This window comes from Pristis pectinata, chromosome 3 (assembly GCF_009764475.1).
Source record: "Pristis pectinata isolate sPriPec2 chromosome 3, sPriPec2.1.pri, whole genome shotgun sequence".
In the NCBI taxonomy this organism is placed as follows: Eukaryota; Metazoa; Chordata; class Chondrichthyes; order Rhinopristiformes; family Pristidae; genus Pristis; species Pristis pectinata.
The window spans coordinates 4,425,255-4,447,844 of NC_067407.1; the positions used below are offsets into that span (position 1 = coordinate 4,425,255).

The window sequence follows — 22,590 nt, forward strand, 5'->3', positions numbered from 1 at the left end:
TGACTGTATTGACAACAAGAGACTTGTTGTCAATACAGTCAAGGTAGTACAAATCAAAGTGGACAGAAAGACTTAAAAAAGCCATCCATTCTGTAAACTATAACATCTGCAGGATGGGAATAACTGCACTCCAAATTTGACTTTTTAATACTTTTAATATGCAGCTCAGAGTTACAAGTCAAATGTAAACAGATAATCATTTCCCTTAAGCACACGTATCTATAACATGGTTTCCTGAAAGCCCAAAATTGGAAATAACTAATACTTTAACAAGTCAATCATGTTTGTTATTTGAATTAACAAGATTCACCAGAATTCAAGCACTGAATTTAGTTTTTAAGCATTTAATTCTTCAGAAAGGTATAATTTAAATTTTGAAACATGTCAGAAGGGATTGTGTGTCAAAAGAGAATATGGGATCTCCCATCAAACAACCTACTCACCATAAAATAAATACTGTTACGGACTGGGTTACTATTGGTGAATGTCCCTTAAGATAGAGCATGGGGGGGGGGTGGTGTGTGCACGTGCGGGTGCAAGGAGGGCCGTCGTTACAACAACAGAAGATAAAGAACGTAATGACGTTTTTGAGTCAGTCAGAGGAGAAGAGAGAGACACCAGCCTGCTAGTTTCTCTATCGATGGATGAGAAACAATAACTGTGTCTGTCACTACAATCCACATATGGGTTTTTGGAGTAATCTGGTGGAGTCTACTTCATCATTACCCTGTAGAGGGAAACAGGTATTTGTGTGGACGGCCACGTCTCGGATGCTTTTCGGGGTGGCAGATACTTCGGAATGAAGCAGTGGAGTTTACTTTGTTGTTGACGTGTAGAAGGAAACAGGTATTTGTGTGGACGGCCATGATTTGAGACCCTTTCGGGGGTGAGGAAGATGCAGTGGAGTGGTCACTGCTGAGTAAACACTGAGGTGTCGTTTGGGTTCCAAAGTGGAACATTTGGATTTCGTAATTACTCTCTATTTTCTCCCTACATCTACATTTTGTCTTCAGTCAACAGTGGTTTTGAAGAAGCCTTTGCTCACGTTTCACTTTATGGCTTGCTGAACTGAACTTTGAGAATTATTCCTGAACTTGGAGTTTGGGAATTTGCCACACACACATTTCGAGTTTAGTTTTCAGGGTTAATGTTTAATATTTAACATTTTTACTTCTAACATTCTAACATTTTTCTTTTTCTTATTATCATAAGTAGTTATTAATAAAGTAGTTTTAAACACTTATACATGACTCGGAGTGTTTCTTTTGTTGCTGGTTCGTAACAATACTAAATCTATTTTTTCCCCCCAAAGCAGGCAATGCTAAACAAAGATATAAAAACTCAAGAAATGTGGTTAAAATTTGGATGCCAAGTCTAAAAAACCAATGGTAAATTACACAAAATAAAAAAAATCATTGCCCCATAGCTTTTAGTACCAAGCTTTTAAATAAAAAATTCATCTTCTGTTCTAAGAATGAATTCAAAGACAGTGGCAAAAAATGACCATCTTCCATCTGAGAACAACGGTAGAGAACTTGCTCCGACAAAATGTATGCATTGTCAAAAGACACACCCAACAAGATTTGTCCTTTGATGTTCTATAAACAGGATGATGTCTTAAATTCTGAACACTGCATTTCCTAACCTTTAGGAGAACCGCTGAGTGCTGACCAATGGTTCCCATAAAGGTTTCTTGGTAACAAGGCAAAAGATAATGGTGAGAACAAAGATGCGTCACCTTAAACTCTTCTCAAATTCCGACTCCAGAACTGATTTGGTGGAGACCTGGTTCTCATTCACAGAATTAGCACACTGAAGATGAATTACATGAGGCAATGCATTTTTTTTCTGAAACTCTTCAAGAAGACTCCATTTACTAGAATGTGACATAAATGGTTATAGTTGATATCCATTAAATACAAAGTCAAACATAATGGTGCACCATAAGCATTATGGTGGGCCGAAGGGCCTGTTTTGTGCTGTATGGTTCTAAAACAAATGGCAGGTTTTTTTTTATAAATTCCAATCCACTAGATCTTAAATTTTCAATGAAAGCGATAAAAAACAATTTCTCAACCCGAATTAGACGAACAGCCAGCCGGATAAACCGCATGAACGGCAGAGAAAGTGGTTGGTTATCACATTTCCTCTTTTCAACTTGTCATAAATTTATAAAACTGAACTATGCTGCAAGGCATTCTCTTCCACTAAATTTAAGTGAAACCAAGTAAAATATAGTATTTGTTCAACTGCTAAAATCTTAATATCGTGAATGTTAAAACATTTGTCTTTTCCAACACGGAGAGTTTTTTGAAATTCTCACCAGACCCATTATCAAAAATCTTAAGTTCAGATAGGTCTCCTTCTCACTTAAATTCAGAACTTTTACAGCCTCTTAACATTAGTTGCAGTTTATGGTCAGTGTGAATTTTTCAAAAAAAACTTGAACAGGTTTGGCATATTCCCAGATGTGCAAATCTCATACTCTTGTAACTATTCATTCTAAACTTCAGTTGTTTGAGCTTTCAAAGAGACAAGACAAAGCTTTAAAGCTCCTTTGCAGTGTGCAATATTGGCATGTGCAGTGCGACCAGCAAAAGAAATTTAAGGATTTTCGCAAATACAACAACTTGCATTTATGCAGCACTTTTTACACAGCCTTTGCAATCCAAAGCCAGACTTGTGCACACTTTTGATGCAATCCACTCTCACATTGTGCAGTGCAGTGGACAGACTGTGACATTCATACAGTAACATACACAGCAAAATGTTCCTTTGTTACTTGTATTTAGTATACCATTGCAACATAATTGAAGGTAGAGGTGTCCCCAGCATTTTACCAAATGACCATAGAACAATACAGCACAATACAGGCCCTTCGGCCCACCATGTTGTGCCAACCTTCAAGCCACTCCTAAGACTATCTAACCCCTTCCTCCCATATATCCCTCTATCTTAAATTCCTCCATATGCTCATCTAACAATTTCTTGAACTTGACCAACGTATCAGCCTCCACCACCACCCCCGACAGCGAATTCCTCTTAATATTTTGTGACCTCAGATAGTGAACTACACCTGCCAGATATTGTCACTGAATATGTCTTAAATTGGTGCCAATATGGGCTAGACAAAGCGTGCTTAGGGAAGGGGTAAAACAGTCAGCAGCTCTGATGATTCACAACCAGCAATTCGTACTTGAAATGCATATTTGAATTGGTTGAGAAGAGAGGCAATGCCAGTGGTTTTCAACTTACTTACCACAGCGTGCAACCTCATTTTACCACAACGGCTGTGTGTGCAATTTCACATGGCCTGCAGCAGCCCGCACATTCACACCCATTGGGCTGTATTGTGAAGCATCAGTGCAATTACCTAACTAGTTCTACCCTAGTGCACACATACAGATCAGAACAGTGAATGGGAGGAAAAAGTTAAAAGGAAGACAAAGCAAAGCAGCAGGCAAAAAGATATGCTTGCCAAAAACAATGCAATTATTTTGATCAAACCTTATGCATAGTCAGCATCTGACTTTCCCAAATTACAAATGATCACTTCAAACTGAATACAATCACAAAACCATTTGCACTTGCTGCCCAAAAGCGGATAAGGTGACAGAACTCTTAGAAATTATCTTTTGACATGAACTATGGGTGGCAAAACATGTGTTTGGGGGCAACTATTTAATTGAAGCCAAATTCTGAACTAAAATTGCTACCAGCACTTCCCTGAACATATGCACGCACGTAGTTCGAGGCTGCTGGGCTGGCATTGTGGAACCAAATACCTTTTAATGACCATTTAACATCAAGCAACATTCTACCAGGAGGCCCATGAATGGGGTGTGTTTCAACAAAAACCGAAGGTGTAAACTGGAGTTTGAAGCATTGCTTCAGCTTTGGTGAACATTCCTCTGGGTCCCTCCACCTTTTCTTCCTTTGTCATCTCCTCCAGCATAACCATTTTCCCTCACTGCTGATACCTTCATACCACAGTCCAAACACTAGCTGGACTTCCTCCACCTCAAATCTCTTCTAACCTCCATACATTCATCCTCTCTCTGACCACCCTCCTTATCCAGAGTCTCTTGCTTCTTAGACCTCTCTCATTCGAAAGTGCCCTCCAACATCTCTCTCATAATCTATTTCCCACGATCCACCTCCAAACCCTTCCTATGATCTTAACTTTTCACAATTGGGGTGTGGGGGGTGGAGGAGAGAAACTGTAAAGAAAATCTATATAATACCTTGTGATTTGTACACAGCATATACAAGCTCAGGCCTGTGGAACATGGTATGTTTGTTTTAAATAAATCTACACACAATTCATTTATCCCTTGCCTTAAAGACGGGGGGTGGGGGGAGGAGGGAGGAAGGAGGAAGTGATATGGGCTGAACACAGGAAATTGGGACGAGCTGGGTGGGCCGAAGGGCCCTGTATTGTTTTATGACTCTAAGCCTAGGACTCAAGCAAAACTGTAAATAAAAAGGCAGGTCTTTCTACAACCAGTACAAAAATTATAGCTATCCATAAATTATCTGTAACAAGTTATTGCTGACTTGACACAGTGAATACATATCAGCCTACACCTAATACTACCACTGCTCAAATTTTTCAATTCTTGCATATAAAGGATTAAAAACATGCAGAAGTAATTTCATAGTGACAGAAGTATAAAGCAGTACAACAGCATGAAGCCATGTGTTACACTTGTTTAACACTGCTTCCCAAAGCTGCTCTGAATCACAGGATTAAGTTTATAATATAGCACAAATGCATAATGAAGTGCAGAACCTTACTGCACGTTAAATAGTGCTTAGCAAAACAAATTTACTGATACAAGTACAAATGGTGCCATTTTGTGCAAGACAAGATCAATAAGACCGTAATAAGCTAAAAGTACTAGCATTTAAATCCACCTCAAAGCATCATAGTCAATCATGTATGCTGCTTTTACACAAAACATGACAACCAAGATCCCCTAACAGCATTGACATGATCTTTTTTTAAAAAAAAAAACAAAATCGGCAAGACCAATGAAGATTGGACAGTACACTAAAGAATTCCCTGATCATTAAGTTACACCACAAGCACTTTTCCCATCCACTTCAGATGTTGAACTGGATGCCAGTTTAAACACAAAAGCAACACATCCTAACAATGCTTTACTCCCTCAGTCTTTCACAAACTGCCAACTAGATTATGTTCTGCACGCCCGGAATTAATCTTTCTTGCACAATATAAAGGGGTTAGCAGTTAGCATTGCAGCTCAACTGAATTGTACCAGGAAGGATATCTCAACTATTTTATTGTGATGGTGCAGAGCAACAAAATGTTTTAGTTTATATTTTGAAAAACCAAGTGCAGTAGCCCATTCAGCTGAATAGAACAGTTGATTGTTTTTCAAGCTTTCATCTGGTGAAACTAAGAGCATTCATTGACTCACATTAAACACCATCTGGAAGGGCCCTTCATGCAACAGAAGCTCTTGCAATAATACTGACAGAACTCCTAGACACTGCTGCAGTTTTAACCACAATGAATAAGTGCTTAATACAGAAGACAGCTCTCTCTGGCTTGAAAGCACTGCTTTGATATCCAGCTTCTACAGGCAAATTCTGGCCCCCTACCAATTGATATCAGAATTAGCCAGAAAGTTAAAGTTAAGTATGCTTATGCATAAAGCTTATTGCTATCCCAAACAGTAATAGAGGCAAACTGCGTAGATAAATCTAAGTGAAAGCTATATAAAGTTAAGAAGGAATAAAAAATTATAGTGATGAGAGTTCAATGAAGATGAATGGAATTTTTCTTGAACGAAACAAATACTGACGTGGATTAGCTGGGTTGAATATAGAGGTTCCACATATTTGTGTAACGTGCAAGCAGCTCAAATCCAATGTGCCACAAAAAGATGCATTAAGTGCTCCGGGCAATTTCATTGTTGCATCAGTATAGATGGAACAAGTCACTGACAACCTACAAATCAAGCATTAGCATACTGCACACTCTGGCAAGTAGAAGAGAAACCAAGACCAATTGCGTCAAACCATTTAAAGCTTATAATTATGCTGATCCTCTAACGGACGTCTGATGACATGTCCCCATGTTCAATGACAAATAGGAGACAAATCAGACCTTGCAAACAGCACAGTTTACGACTGTATAAGAGGGATTCAGTACAGTAACTGCAATACTTTAGTGCAAAACTAACTTGTTAAATTAGCTGGCCATTGTCAAGCAAAGTTTTACTTTTGCATTTCGCCTCAAGGCAAAGAACAGCAATAGCATATTTCCTCTTGAAATAGTTGCAGAACACCAACAGGTGCTAAAAAGCCACACCATAGGTAGCTAATTTCTGCAGGGCAATTAGTCACCTACTGCTGAGACTCTCCACTGCAGTTTTCCACATTGACATTTCTGATCTTAACTTGCTAAATGATGGGCACCAGTTAAACAATCCTAATATAAAACTAGAGTCACTGTATTTAATCTGCATTGCATTGAAGTCTGTACATTCTTCTTTCCTGGCACTTGCACCAAAATTTACACGATGCTGAACAGTACCGTCTTAAACACAAATTCCAAGCTTGATAATAATCAATTTATTGGCTGTCCTCACTTAAGTCAATTCCCAAAGGACAGACTGGTGAGCATTTAACTTTATAAATAACTTACGAAATTGACAAATATAGCATAAGCAAATACACTGGAGATGCTGAAGTTAGCCTCGACTATATGCAGTATTTGCACCAGATAAACATCAATAAATGATTTAAAAAAAACTGAAAATTCAATAGCCAGAAACCACAGGGGAAGTAATAAGCAATTTCACGAACCACTAATCATTCTTGAACTAAGCACATTTAAAAAACCTCCATTAGCATTTTAAGCTTCAAACTACAAAGAGCACTTCAGAATATGAAATTGGTTAACTACATAAAAAAATTCTGGCTGGGTTTGCCCTCACCAATTTCACAAAGTGCAAATGCAGTAATAAATTCACAAAAACTGTTCAAATAAATTCCACTCAAACAATAAAATTGAAGTAAAACTCTAATTAAAATAGTCAATGCCTAAAACTTCATTCTCGGCACACAGGCACCATTGGCAAATCCAGTATTTACTGCTCTCAAGAAGGCGAGGATGATCAACCTTCACAAGTCACTGCGGTATTCTGGTGAAAGAACACCTGGTGCTTTAGAATACGGAGTTCCAGGATTTAGATGTAGCACTAAAAAAGGACCACTTAATATATTTCCAAGTCAGGGTGCTACGCAACTTGGAAGGGAACCTACAGGTGGTAATGCTCCTGTCTGCTCATCTGTTTTCAGTGAAGGTTGCAAGTTTGAGAGGTGCTGTCAGAAATGGGGCTCCGTGTCACCCATTTTATAGAACATTACAGCACAATACAGGCCCTTCAACCCACAATGTTGTGACCACCTTTAAACCTCACCTAAGACTATCTAACCCCTTCCTCCCACATATCCCTCTATTTTAAATTCCTCCATATGCTTATCTAGTAATCTCTTGAATTTGGCCAATGTACCTGCCTCCACCACCGCCCCAGGCAGTGCATTGCGTGCCCCAACCACTCTCTGGGTAAAAAAAACCTTCCTCTGATATCTCCCTTGAACTTCCCACCCACTAAAGCCATGCCCTCTTGTACTGAGCATTGGGAAATGACCAGGGAAAGAGGCACTGGCTGTCTACTCTATCTATTCCTCTTAATATCTTGTACACCTCTATCGCATCTCCTCTCATCCTCCTCTCCAAAGAGTAAAGCCCTAGCTCCCTTCCTCTCTCCTTATAATGCATACTCTCTAAACCAGGCAGCATCCTGGTAAATCTCCTCTGCACCCTTTCCAACACTTCCACATCCTTCCTATAATGAGGTGACCAGAACTGGACACAGTACTCTAAGTGTGGTCTAACCAGAGTTTTATAAAGCTGCAACATTACCTCATGGCTCTTAAACGCGATCCCTCGACTTGTGAAAGCTAACATCCCATAAGCTTTCTTAACTACCCTATCCACTTGTGAGGCAACTTTCAGGGGTCTGTGGATTATATAAACATTATGGAGTTGACATTTGAGTTCTCTGCTCTGAGGTAACTGGGAATCCTCATCTTTAAGAAATTCCATCATCAAAATATGCAAATTTACAGTGATGCACAATACTCTTGACAATTATTTTGTGAACATAACATCGAACCACTTTTCCTTCCAAAGGATTCAATTCTGTGGCTCTATCAAAACTCAGCTCAAAACATTACCTTTAAATTCTAAATATTGTGGTTTCCACAAGTAATGTATTATTGGTTGCTGAATATCAAACAGCATATCTTATGTAGAGATAAGTAATATTATTCTATGGAACTTCTACAGCCAGGCAGATAAAACTCTTCACAAAGTGCTAACTACCAGAGCTCAGCTTCCAAATACTGACTGAATATTGCACATTGCAAAAGTAAAGAACTGCAATACTTATGCCCAAAATCTCTTTTAGAATCAAGTGTCAAGTGGATCTTTGTATACTAAGTGAAGTTTTGCATTTCACACTCATGTACCAAATTATTTTCACCTTCACAACATCAGCCAACTCCACCCTGCCTCAGCTAGTTTGCTGGTGAAATCCTTCACTGATTCCTTTGTTATCTTTAGAATTTTACAATTCCAAATGCACTCTGTCAGACCCCCCTCACTACTCGCTCAACCTGTGAAAATTGAAAACTGTCCTACCTTGAACCAATCTCTTACCCCATGGTTCTGACCCGACTTACACAAACTCCCGTTCCTGTGGCCCACTCACCCCTTCTCTTTCCTGTCTCCCACCCTCATGACCTGCCCATCTATTCCCCACCTCCTTCCCTTTTTTCCATGGTCAACTGCCCTCTCCTACTGGGCAGGCATGGTAGTGTAGCGGTTAGCGTAACTATTACAGCGCCAGAGACCCGGGTTCAATTCCGGCCACTGTCTGTAAGGAGTTTGTACGTTCTCCCCGTGTCTGCGTGGGTTTCCTCCGGGTGCTCCGGTTTCCTCCCACATTCCAAAGACATACGGGTTAGGAAGTTGTGGGCGTGCTATGTTGGCGCCGGAAGCGTGGCGACACTTGCGGGCTGCCCCCAGAACACTCTACGCAAAAGATGCATTTCACTGTGTGTTTCAATGTACATGTGACCAATAAAAAATCTTACTGGATTCCTTTCCTCAGCCCTTCGCTTCTTCTACCCATCACCTCTCAGCTTCTCACATCACTCCCTTTCATCCCCGTCCCCCACCCACCTACCTTCCCCCTCTCACCTGGACCTGCCAGCCTGTGCTCCTCCCCCAACCTTATTCTGGCTTCTGCCCTCTTCCTTTCCAGTCCTGATGAAGGGTCTCGGCCTGAAAAGTCGACTGTTTATTTTCCTCCATAGATGCTGCCTGATCTGCTGAGTTCCTCCAGCATTCCGTTAGGCAACATCTGTGTTTTAAAATCCCCGTCATTTAAAATCCCTCCAAAGTCTCACCATTCCAAATTTTGTAATATTTTATAATCCTATAAACTTTGACAAAGATTTTCACTCCTTAATAGTGGCTAGTTAGCACCCAAAAGCTTAATTGTTCCACTGCTGCCGAGATTCTAAGTTCTAAAATTCGTTCCCTGAGCCTCTCTCTTTCCTCCTCAAAAATAAATCTTCTGTCTAGTTTTGTGGCATTTTCAAAGGGAAAGAAAGCCATCAGGTAAGATGCTACAAAAGAGGCAAAATATCCAAGATTTGAGAAGAGAGATGGAGAGGATGGGGAGGGAGTTTTAGAACTTCGAACCTTGGTAATAGTAATTACTCCCACCATTGGAAACAATCAAATGGGTAAGGGTAGAGAGGGGACAAAGACACTTCTGAAACACTTCCTTCTGTACACACAAACACTTCTCCCTACTCCCACTACCCAACTTTCCTTCAAAGTATGTTCATGTTTAGTGTGGGAAACATTCTAACTTACAGAAGTATTTCCTCCTTTTGATCAAGACTTGCATTTCACATTGCTATTAGCAAGCTAACCACTCCACAGAACAGTATCAATGCTGACTGTCAATTTGGGAGATTTGCATTAACACCTTTGTGTACTGCTTTTGCTTTTACAACATGAAAGGTATCTTGGAGGAAGTAGAATGTTTTAAGTCGGAACATTTTACTAATCAGAAAACCAATACTATCAAGCATTAAAACTGGAAGAGAGCACTTAAAAGTATTCCCCGTGTAATTCTCTTCACCACAATGCAAAGGGAGGCAAATGGAATTAAAAGAAAACCGCAGACATTATAAATCCAAAATAAAACAGAATGCTGGAAAAACTCTGCAGGTCAGGCATCTGGAGAGAGAAATAAAAGTGAAGTTTCAGGTCCATTAATTTTTTTTGTCACAACGGGACAGCTAATGTCTCCTTATCAATTCCAAGTTCTGAGAGAAATGTTAACTCTGATTCTTTCTTGACAGAGTCTGCCTGACCTGCTGTGTCTTTCTAACACGTTCCATTGTTCAGGTGGCAAATGGCGGTGTGTTCTGACGTTATTGTGAACTGCAAGAATAAATTTGGCAAAGGTAACCTTTCCTCCAAAGTTTGTTAGTGAGTTAAGACATTATTTAATATTCCAAGAAAACAGCAGAGATATGATAACTTTGGGAAATGTAAAAGAGTAGCAGTATTCAAACTGGAGATCATGTAATTTAATATTTAAGTTCGAAGGAGATCCCAGAACATTAGGCATAGAGCTTTTTGGCCACAGTACCCATTTCTGTACTATAAAAATCCAATCTAATATGATGCTTAATCTAAAATAAACAAACATTCTAAATTCTTAACTCATTAAAATAAAAAGCCATTGCCATCTCCCATAAAATATGCAACAGGCAGAGCACAAGAGCAACACAAATTAACTTCTCTATACTTCCTGACTTAAAGACTAACATGGTCAATGCAATTCTCAGTTCACAGAATCCTAGTCTAGATTGTCACCACCCAAAACAGAAAATTCTCAAAATACTCAGGTCAAGCAGCATCTGTGGAGAAAGAAACAAAGTTTATGTTTAGAGGATCATGGACTGATTAGGGACAGCCAGCATGGCTTTGTGAAGGGAAGATCTTTCCTCACAAGCCTGACAGAGTTCTTTGAGGAGGTGACCAGGAAGATTGATGAGGGCAGTGCGGTGGACGTGGTTTACATGGATTTTAGTAAGGCGTTTGATAAGGTTCCTCATGGTAGGCTTCTTCAGAAGGTCAGAGGCCAAGGGATCCAAGGAAGCTTGGCTGTGTGGATTAGGAATTGGCTTGCATGTAGAAAGCAGAGGGTTGTGGTGGAAGGAGTGCCCTCGGATTGGAAGGCAGTGACTAGTGGTGTCCCGCAGGGATCGGTTCTGGGACCTCTACTTCTTGTGATATTTATAGATGACTTAGATGAGGGGGTGGACGGCTGGGTTAGTAAGTTTGCGGACGACACTAAGATCGGCGGTGTTGTGGATAGTGTGGAGGGCTGTCGGAGCTTACAGAGGGATATTGATAGGATGCAGAGCTGGGCTGACGAGTGGCAGATGGAGTTCAATCCAGAGAAGTGTGAGGTGGTACACTTTGGAAGGACAAGCTCCAGGGCAGAGTACTGGGTGAATGGCAAGGTACTTGGCAGTGTGGAGGAGCAGAGGGATCTGGGGGTTCATATTCACAGTTCATTGAAAGTTGCCTCACAGGTGGAAAGAGCAGTTAAGGCGGCCAATGGGATGTTGACTTTCATAAATCGTGGGATTGAGTTTAAGAGCCGCGAGGTGATGATGCAGCTTTGCAAAACTCTAGTTAGGCCACACTTAGAGTACTGTGTTCAGTTCTGGTCACCTCATTATACAAAGGATGTGGAGGTATTGGAGAGGGTGCAGAGGAGATTTACTAGGATGCTGCCTGGATTAGAGAGTATTGAATATGACGAGAGGCTTAAGGTGCTAGGGCTTTATTCACTGGAAAGGAGGAGGATAAGAGGAGACATGATAGAGGTATATAAAATATTGAGAGGAATAGATAGAGTAGACAGTCAGCGCCTCCTTCCCAGGGCACCAATGCTCAAGACGAGAGGGCATGGCTTTAAGGTTACAGGTGGGAGGTTCAGGGGAGATTTTTCACCCAGAGAGTGGTTGGTGCATGGAATGCACTGCCTGGGGTGGTGGTGGAGGCAGATACATTGGACAGGTTCAAGAGCTTGTTGGATAGGCATATGGAGGAGTGTGGGATGGGGGGATATGCGGGAGGAAGGGGTTAGGTAGTGTGAGGGTGGTTCGATGGACAGCACAACATGGTGGGCTGAAGGACCTGTTTTGTGCTGTATGGTTCTATGGTTCTCAGATCGATGATCTTTCAGTTCAGATTCATGTGAAATGTTAACTCTGCCTGACCTATAATCATTTTTATTTTGGATTTCCACCAGCTGCAGCTTTTTATGACTAATTAATGCTGATTTAATTCTGCAACTATCACACAAGGTTATATGACATCTGTTCCATTTCCAATACAAGATGACCGTTTATGCTGGAAAAAAAGGAGCTCGCCACAGAACATGGTGAGTTAACTTCCCAGAACACGTACACAACATCTCAGTTGTTCAGGGCCAACATTATAAATTCTGAACTAAATCCTTTCACTGGCTCGATTTCACAGCTAGAGTAACATAAACAAATGTACTTGCACATCCTCCCTAAATGGCAGTTTTATTATCAAGTCCAGAATAATGGCATTTCATCTGGAAATCAGAGCCATGGAATTACTAATCAGTCAATTCTGTGTTTTGTAACTTGGTTAACAGGAATTTGTATCAAGCTCTCACTTTAACGACTGTTTTTACTGGTAGGTTTGTTTTTGTTAAGTACAATAACAATATATTTGACAAAGTTACTAATGTTAGCAAACTTACAATTATTCTATTCCAAATCATTCTACTTCATCTGATTTTCTTTGTTGAAGGCAAGTGCCAACATTCCTCAAACTTCACATACAAGCACAGATGTGGTGGGCTGAAGGGCCTGTTCCTGTGTTGTACTATTCTATTCACTAATGAGCACTTTGAAGAATTCTTCAATAAAGGTTCTTTATGAAATATACAACCCATTATTTTGAGGCCAACCAACAGCAACTACGGCATCCAAATACTGATCTGGTCAAGATCAGTTAATTCCACGGAGACTCATCAAATCTGCATTTTTATTGTCTGTATACAGACAAGAACTGTAACAACATTAACTTTTATCTATGTTCATATTTTATTATGACAAAGGAGGAGCATTTCAAATCTATGCCAGTTCTCAGAGCAACCCCATTCCCACACTTATTTCCCAGACACAAAGTGGTGGAGTCCCTAGTTGATGCCTATTATTCCTCACAGCCAATGTATAATATATTTGGGGAACCCTTCACCTAAACATCACTTTATAATCAAATAACATAAACCTGTTATGTTCGGAAAAAAGCAATGTTCTCTTCATATTTTGATGTTTGGGAGTGTAGTAAATATAATAATGCTTCCTCAACCCAGGGATATAAAGATTTAAAATATTAAAAATAATAAATGTAAGTCTCCAACTATGTTCTGAAGGATAAATTGAAACATTACAAATAAAAGCAATCCACAGTATTAAAGGAAATGACTGAAGTGCAAATCCAATCGTCAACGGGTGCAGTAACCCAAGATACATAATCTGGAAGGTCATTCGCCTCAAAAGTTAACTCATTCTCTCTTTGAATGTTGCCAAGAGTTTGCAGCAAATTGTTTTTAATGCAGTGATTCATTTCTAATGAAACTGAGCCAGTGTTTAAAATCTGATAACTAGCTTAAAGGGCACATCAATAAGTGCTGTAAAAATTGAAGTATTAAAACTGTTTCTAACATAAATCCCTTCACATCCTTGAATTATGGCAGTTCTTTTAAATATAAGATTAAAGTCGCAAAATTAAAAAAATCATTTGCAAATTTGTGAATTTTTGAAATTCTCTACCCTGGTGCATTGTGCTGATTATAGAATATATTTCAGAGCACACTTAAAGCTGAAACTGAAGATTTTTTGGGAATCCAGGGGATTCAAAGTATGTGGTGGTTGGGTGGCCAAATGGCAGTGAAGCAGGTGTGTTACGATCTTCTTGAATGGCAGAGCACCCAAGGGAACGTGACCATTCTTTTTACCCTTATGCAATTCCCCACTCCAATTTTAATGAAATTTTATCCAGAAATCAGAATCGTGGAATTATTAACTTTAACAAATCAATTCTATTATTATACCGTTACTATGATGATTCAAATCAAATTCTGTGTGTCAACTTTACTCTGTGCAGGGTTCAGTTTTTTCCCCCACTTTAAGGATCAAAACTTGTACCATTATAACATCTTGAACACACTGAAGTGTTTCAAAATATTTCGCTTACATGAAAGAAGGTATTGAAAAGTTGGGAAATAACAAAGCAGATGTTCAAAGGAATGGGTTTCCAGAGGCCAGAAGCACCACGATTTAATCACTTATGTGAATAAACGTAGACATCCCAAGCACAAAGAGATACATTAAACAACCACCAGATCCAGTGGCATGTACGAAACCCAAACTGGTCGGTTCTTCAGAAACACGCCATTATTTAAGTATTATCCTTTATACAGTACAATGCAAAGCATTCCTGTGTAATCTGCCAACAAATCTCCATGAAGTGCAACAATTAAGATGCCACAAGTCGTATTTCTAGGTCTTGTCATGAGCACCTGGCAATGGCAATAGGGAACTCTCCTCACAGAACAAGCACACAGAACTTGTGGAGCTAGCTTTAAATGTTGCAAGAACACACACTGAGAACATGCGGAACAGTGATAAACAACTGTGCTAGATAGTTGTAGCCTCAGTTCTACCATCATCTCCACTGAAGGATTCGGCAATGTTGATTTTTGAGGATGACATCACTCTTTCTAGCCACTTTGCAGTGCCAGCTCAGTATAAAGTGGGCTAGTCACACACTTGCCTACTGAGTCACACTTTCATGTTGGATACACAAGAGACTGCAGATGCTGTTTAAAAACAAGCTGCTGGAGGAACTCAGCAGGTCAGGTAGCACCTATGAAGGGAGAAGAATGGTTGACATTTCAGATTGACACTCTTCTTTCATATTACTTTTAGCAAACTTATGATGAGATGAGATAGCTTTAGTCACGTGTACATCAAAACACACAGTGAAATGCATCTTTTGCGTAGAGTGTTCTGGGGGCAGCCCGCAAGTGTCGCCACGCTTCCCTCACCAACACATGCCCACAACTTCCTAACCTGTACGTCTTTGGAATGTGGGAGGTAACTGGAGCACCCAGAGGAAGCCCACGCAGACGCGAGGAGAACTTACAAACTCCTTACAGACAGTGGCCGGATTTGAACCCGGGTCACTGGCGCTGTAAAGCGTTACACTGACCGCTACACTACTGCGCTGAATCCTAGGACAGAGTCAGAGTAATACAGCACAGAAACAGGCCCTTTGGCCCAACTCACCTATGCCAACCAAGATGCCCATCTAAGCTCAGTCCTCTTGCCCTAGTTTGGCAAGAGGCACAAGTAACCAAAACCAGTCTTCCCTTGAACAATTCTTGAAATTTCTTTTCTGCAGCCCCATAAGCTTTCATTTCTTTCCTACAGAATGTAACCAGAAGTGGACAACACTCCAGTTGTAAGCTAACCAGCATTTCACAAGGTCAGACTGAAGACTAGCCAAAGGTGCAGAAAATCACTGGCAATGTGCTGGTTGCAGTATGATGTGTTATACTGACCCGAGGGACCAGATAGACTTTGTACTCAGTTCCTCAACTATACGGCAACTATCACTACCCCATTCATCCCAAGGTGGCCATTGATCATTAAAGTTAAATGATGTTTTTTCTTCTAAAAAGTGGTTTTAATTAATTTACAAAAGTCAGGTGCTTTAGATGCATGTTAAATAAATCCATTTCAACTGGTGCTAAATGTCTCTAATCATCAGGGTCATTTAGAGATAATAGAAAAGACCAGGTATGCAGCAGAGCTACCTTAAGTACATTTGGGTTTTTCAACTTCTTAGGTATGGCCTGAATCTCAAACCTTTTATTAGCTAACTACCTTCAACCTGCCCTAACACCTTCAAAGATTTATGCAAATACATACTAAAGTCCCATTTTCTTTCACCATTTTTGGAATTGTATCATGGCTTCTCTTTCTTCTTGCTGTAATGAACGACACTGCACTTCTCTGAAGTCAACTTTATTTACCACTTGTGCCAATTCTAACAGCCCATGCCCTCTTGACATTAACCTCCAATGTTTACTACGCTTTTCCCTTTAAACTAACCCCGCCTTTTTTTATGGCAAAAACTGGCAATAGGTTGAGAAATCTTTACAAACACTTGGAAACATGCACTTTGAAGTATCTCCTTTCATTTGCAATGCAACTATAATTTTCTTCTCCCACCAGTGTGTCCCCTACAATTTGCAAAGGAGCTGAAACATTAAGCACTTTATTGTTGTTGACAGCACAGAATAAAAGTGTTACTATTCTATGGAGACAAGAGACTGCTGGAATCTGGAGGAATAGACATGATGCTGGAGAATCTCAGCAGGTCAGGCACCATCTATAGAGGGAAATGAACAGTCAACGTTTCAAGTCAAAACCCTTCATCTGGACTAGTATTATTTGCTCCACTCTAGTTATATTTGTCGGGATTTTCTACTGCAAAACTTGCATCAAATTAAGCAAACTATTACTTTTTCTGTCCCAAGCTCCTATTCACCCAGCAGCGGAAAGTACTAGCACAAAGGACGGACTATGGCACAGCAGTTTGGTGCCGCTGTCCCCAAGCTCCAGGAACCTGGGTTCAATCCTGATCTTGGGTGTTGTGCAGAGGTTAAAAGCAAAAAGAATCAAAGCAAATCGATGGACATATACGACAGGATATATTGCCGGGGGGGGGGGGGGGGTGCGGGGGTGAATTGCTCTCCTCGGAACAGGCATAGATGTTATCAATGACACAGAAGGAGACTGTTTGGCCAATAAATAGTACAAGGCAACTGCCAAGAAACAGCCACTCCTGTGAATACAACTAGAATAAAAAAATGGCACAAAGGAGGAATATAAATTTTTTTAAACTATTATATGGAATTAGAGACCTCACAATGGGATCCTTATGTATGAAGTTCACATATGAATTGGGAGATTAGCAGGAAGTTGCATACAATTCTGTCAAACTCTGGTATTGCAATTGGTGTTTTATCAACATTAATGATTTCCATCTAGAAGTTTGCAGATGATACCACCCTTGTAGGTTGTATCCCAAACAGCGATGAGTCAGAGTACAGGAAGGAGATAGAGAGCTTAGTGGAATGGTGTCATGACAACTTTTCCCTCAATGTCAACAAAACTAAAGAGCTGGTCATTGACTTCAGGAAAGGGGGCAGTGTACATGCAACTGTCTACATCAATGGTGCTGAGGTCGAGAGGGTTGACAGCTTCAAGTTCCTGGGAGTGAACATCACCAACAACCTGTCCTGGTCAAATCACGTAGATGCCGGGACCAAGAAAGCTCACCAGCGCCTCTACTTCATCAGGAGGCTAAAGAAATTTGGTTTGTCCCCTTTGACTCTCACCAACTTTTACCAATGCACCATAGAAAGCATCCTATCTGGCTGTATCATGGCTTGGTACGGCAACTGCTCTGCCCAAGACTACAAGAAGCTGCAGAGAGTTGGGGACACAGCCCAGCACATCACGGACACCAGCCTCTGTCTTTACCTCTCCTTGTCTTGGTGTAGCAGCCAGCATAATCAAAGACCCCACCCACCTGGGACATTCTCTCTTCTTCCATCGGGTAGAAGATACAGGAGCCTGAGGGCACGTACCACCAGACTTAAGGACAGCTTCTACCCCACTGTGATAAGACTATTGAACGGTTCCCTTATACAATGAGATGGACTCTGACCTCACGATCTAACTTGTTGTGACCTTGCACCTTAGTGCACTGCAATCTCTCTGTAGCTGTGACATTTTACTCTGTACTGTTAGTGTTTTTACCTGTACTACCTCAATGTACTCTGTACTAACTCAATGTAACTGCACTGTGTAATGAAATGACCTGTATGATCAGTTTGTAAGACAGGTTTTTCACTGTACCTTGGTACAAATGACAATAATAGACCAATACCAATTTTTGTCAAGTACCACTTTAGAATGATTTTGTTCCTTCTAGTTCCCCCCACTCCAACTAATAACAGTAATTGCTTATTTCATCAGGCACCCATTGCCACCAAGGAATGCAATTTCTTCACCTCCACCTGAAAAATTAACCCGCAACCCGAAGCTCTCTACCAATTACAATAATGACAGAACTACGCACAAGTTGGAATGCACCACTAATTTATAGAATATTACAGTAGAATTTAAAATAATCTTCAGAACATCTTACTGTATTGATTTACAAGGTAGGGATTCTCTGTGTGCAATGGAAATAAAACCTTCAGAAAGGTTTGGTACTGATCTGTGGCACACAAAACCATTTTAATCTGGATAAGTGCATGCTATTGCACATGACCCAATGACAAAAATATGAATAAAAAGATTTAGTTTAAAATTTTCCAGTAAAAGCTGGAAAACTAAACACTCTTTCTCAGTCCAAAAATATCTTTGAGAGTGCTACCTAGAAACAAGGTTATGAAATAGGATAAGTTATACAGGTCACAATGGAGGTCAGTGACGAGATTAATTCTTAAAATGTTGTGCAATTTTGGTCACAATTCAAAAAGAGGCAAATTAATTGTAAAGTCATTGTACAAGTAATTCCAGGCAAAGTTGACAAGGGGATGAAAACAAAACCTGTGAAGAAAAAGGACAGAAAACACAAGAAGGGACCAATGAAGGGTACTTGGTTTAAATCATTAAAGAATGGGCAATGAATTTTCAGTGTTTTCTGACAATTCAAAAGCCTTGAACAAGGTCAGATTAGTGAAATAAACCTCCCCTCAGGATTGCAAGCAAAGGGAACAGTCTGGCTTAGACACCAGATCATTTTTGGCAAATCAACCAAAAGGGGCCTGGACTAATCTCTGCAGAAAAGTGCATAGGCAGATTAATTCTGGTCTTTTCAAAGGCACAGTAGAGTAACTGTACATCATCTCTGAATGATGGAGGCCCTGTGGATTAAAGAAACTCTATATTTGTTGTTAACTGACAATTTTCTTGGGGGGGGTTATCCCAATTAGCTTCAAGTAATCCCAGCAGAAAAATACACATGTATACAAATATATGGGGGATTCATTAATTGGAAGCTGCCCAGAGGAAATTCCCAATGTATGCTTTTGCATCTAAAATTATCAAAGAACTTCATTTAGATCCAGTCATAAAGGTGTTTCTAATCACTCAGGACTATATCAACTATCTACCAATATTGAATCTTGTTTGAATTGTTGGACCTAAAATATTCACAATTTAATAATTTTTAGAAATGTAACATTTTATATAGAGAATAGTGGATTGAAGTTATCATGCTCAATTAATGACCAACCACATGAAAAATGCCAATCAACAATCTAAAGCTCACTAAGATTACTAGTTGCAATGCATTTCTATTACAGTGCAGAGTTAATGGAAGTCATTTTGTTTTCACTATACTGTTTTCCAGAGCAACAGAAGTTGTGATAGCCACCAACAGCCATGATACACCATGCTTGATGCATGATAATATCCTCATCAATAGATCAATGACTAAGCCAAAATTACTGCCATTTATCCAGGCTATTTTCAGTCAACCATCATAAATCACGCAATTAATACACTGCAAGGAACTACTTGTTTGAAAATGCTCAACATGTAATTTTTCCTTCAAAATGGTAGAATGTATAAGTAATGACACAGGCATGTCAAATAAGTTATAATTTTTAATCATTTCAATGACAAAGATACAAATTTCAATTGGGATAGTTTAAAATCTCATTAGACATCAAAGCTTACCATTTTGTGAAAGTGTTATAAAACTTCAGACATTTAATCGGTGAACAAAGGTAAAAATCCTCACATTTCCCAATAATTTGGCAAGTTACTATGAAACATTTCAAAGATCATAAAATGTCCAGAGTCTAATGTTGCAAAACCACATTCCAAAAATAGATCACCATCGTAACAGCCAACACTTTTGCCTTTAGACTGCTGTACAGATAACAGTTTGAGTTTCATTTTCTAATTGTTCTAGGGAATCATTCTGAAAGTGACATGAAACATTCTATTCCTCTATGTGAATGCAGTCTCTACACTGAGAGATTGCATGAAATTGTATACCCTGTATACCATAATAAAACAAGAACAGTTCAAATTCACAAGTTACTTTAGCTCACAGCACTTGAGGCATAACAAAAGATATCAGCGAAAACATTTTAAAAATATTTAAAACTCACATTTCCTACAGTTTTGTCCACCTGAAAACCTATGCACATCGCAAATGACTGCAGACTTCATAGCTGTGCGCAGAAGTTGACAAAAATAAATTGAGAGCAACCAGCTAATTGACTTATCTTGCACAACTAGGCAGTCATACAAATGAGTAAAAATGTTAGCAATGTGGATATCTAAAAGCTTCAAGGGTTTAAAACAGGCAAGATTCTGAAAGAAATGAATAGACCATAACTGTTGGGGAGTAATAACAGATTACTTTTCCTGTAGTGTACAGCAAAACAATGCTAGTCTGCAAACCTCTGCTTGCTGATACTCTCATTTGCAGGAGCGAAAAGGCCTCAAGATGCATTCAACACTTTACCTTAGAAAGCACCAACCCATTTTCTAAAAATAGACAAGCAGTCCTACAACCCAAAACACAGAACAAACTGGATTGGAAAACTAACAATCTTTTTTAAAATACTGAAGGTATTAGAACGTGGAAACTAATCCCGTGTTTGTTTGTCACAGTGCATGTATATGGGTGTGTGCCTTTTCTTGGGTGTAGTGTGTGCACACATCAGACTGTGTCTGCCCTTCTGTGTCTGTTTTCGTGGAGGTGTGCACCTTTCTATTGCTGTGCCAAGCTCTTTCATTGTGGTTATGTCTTTCTAGCTGCATGTTCTTTATTTTTTTTAATTCGCCTCTTTCCTTGAGTGCCTGCATGTCATTCTTTGTGTAGGTCTGTGTCTACTCCTGCTGCTGTCTGACTGTGTGCGTGTGTGTGTGTTTGTGCGTGTGTGTGTGCTTGTGAGTGTGTATATGTGTGTGTGTGTGTTTATATGTGGTGTGTGTGTCTGAGTGCTTCTGTATGCGCTTGTGTATGTGTGTGAGTGTGCGTGTATATGCGTGTGTGTGTGAGTGAGTGTGTTTATATACGTGTGCGTGTGTGGTGTGTGCGCCCGTCCACCACACAGACACCAGATGTCCTGCCCAGCCCAGCCCAGGCCCGGCTGCAGTAGGCCCCGGGCCCGACCGCCAGTGGCAGTGGGAGCGGGGCGGCGGTGGCAATGAATGAGCCCCCGGGACCGGCCTCCCTCCCCTCCCCTCCCCTCCCTCTGCCCTCCGCCATCCGCCCACTCACCGCTCTCGATCTCGTTGCCTTTTTTGGCGGTGGCAGCGTTTCCCATCCTTCGGGGGAGAGCCGGCCGACGCTCGACGGCTGAAGCTGGTGGGCGGGCGGCTGCGGCTGCTGGTGGCGTTGCCCCCACCCCCCCTCGCTCTCCTCACACACACACACACTTCCCCCTCAAGGCGGAGAGAGAGGAAAAAATATTTTTAAAAAAAATAAAAGGAGAAGCCGGGCGACGGCCGTCCCGGGAGCTGCTGGCGGCGGGGTTTCGGCGCTGCCTCGGGGCCCCTGCGACCCTCCGTCTCCTCGACGGGCCCTCCGTCACCGCGACTCCGCAACCCAACTCGCTGCCGGAAGTGACGGCCGGGCGCGCGCGCGCACGCACACACACACACACACTCGCTGCCTGCACCCACCCACCCACCGGGCGCGCTCACGCTGGCCGGGTGTGCGCGCGCACGCCGGCCAGGCGCGCCCCCACACACACACACACACAACCCCGGCCGGGAGGGTGGCCGGCGCCGTGACGTCACGGAGGCCCCCTCCCGCCGCTCGCAGGGAGCGGGTGGCGTGACGTCACCCGCTCCCTGCGAAGGGGAAGGGGGAAAAAAAGCCGTGAGTCACGTGAGGGCGGTTATAAATTGGCGGGACGGTGACGTAACGGGCGGAGAGGCGGGGCTTCTGGCCGCAAGCAGGTTAGGTTGAGCTCTGCTCCTCACTACGCTTTCCCTCCCCCTCAGACTATTTACATTTATAGCGAAAAGATGACTGAATGTGCCCGCGGCGGGTTTAACCGTCGGCGGCCGCGCCTTTTCTGGGGGGGGGGGCAACCAGTCAGCGGAGGCGGTGGGGAGAGAGGGGGGAGGGTGCTCCGTTCATTCGGCTGCAGCCCGACCCCCCGGCGCCATCGGCCCGCACTATTTGGCGGCGGCGCAGGGAGACGCGAGCTGGCCCGGCGCGCTCCGTCGTTGTCAACGGCGCGGCCGCGAGCTATTTTGGGCTCTTCACCCCCTGGGGACTGGAGGCGCTTCCGCGGG

At 41.4% G+C, this 22,590-nt stretch overlaps 1 protein-coding gene across 1 annotated transcript in view; it reads right to left on the bottom strand.

Annotated features, from left to right (window-relative positions):
- prkacba (protein kinase, cAMP-dependent, catalytic, beta a) overlaps window positions 1-22,024 on the bottom strand; it is a 152,668-nt gene extending 130,644 nt beyond the window's left edge. The window contains exon 1 of the mRNA XM_052010672.1: window positions 21,566-22,024. Coding sequence (XP_051866632.1) covers window positions 21,566-21,611 — 46 coding nt within the window. The 5' untranslated portion in view covers window positions 21,612-22,024. The remainder of the gene's footprint in view (window positions 1-21,565) is intronic.
- Between the last annotated feature and the right edge of the window lie 566 nt (window positions 22,025-22,590).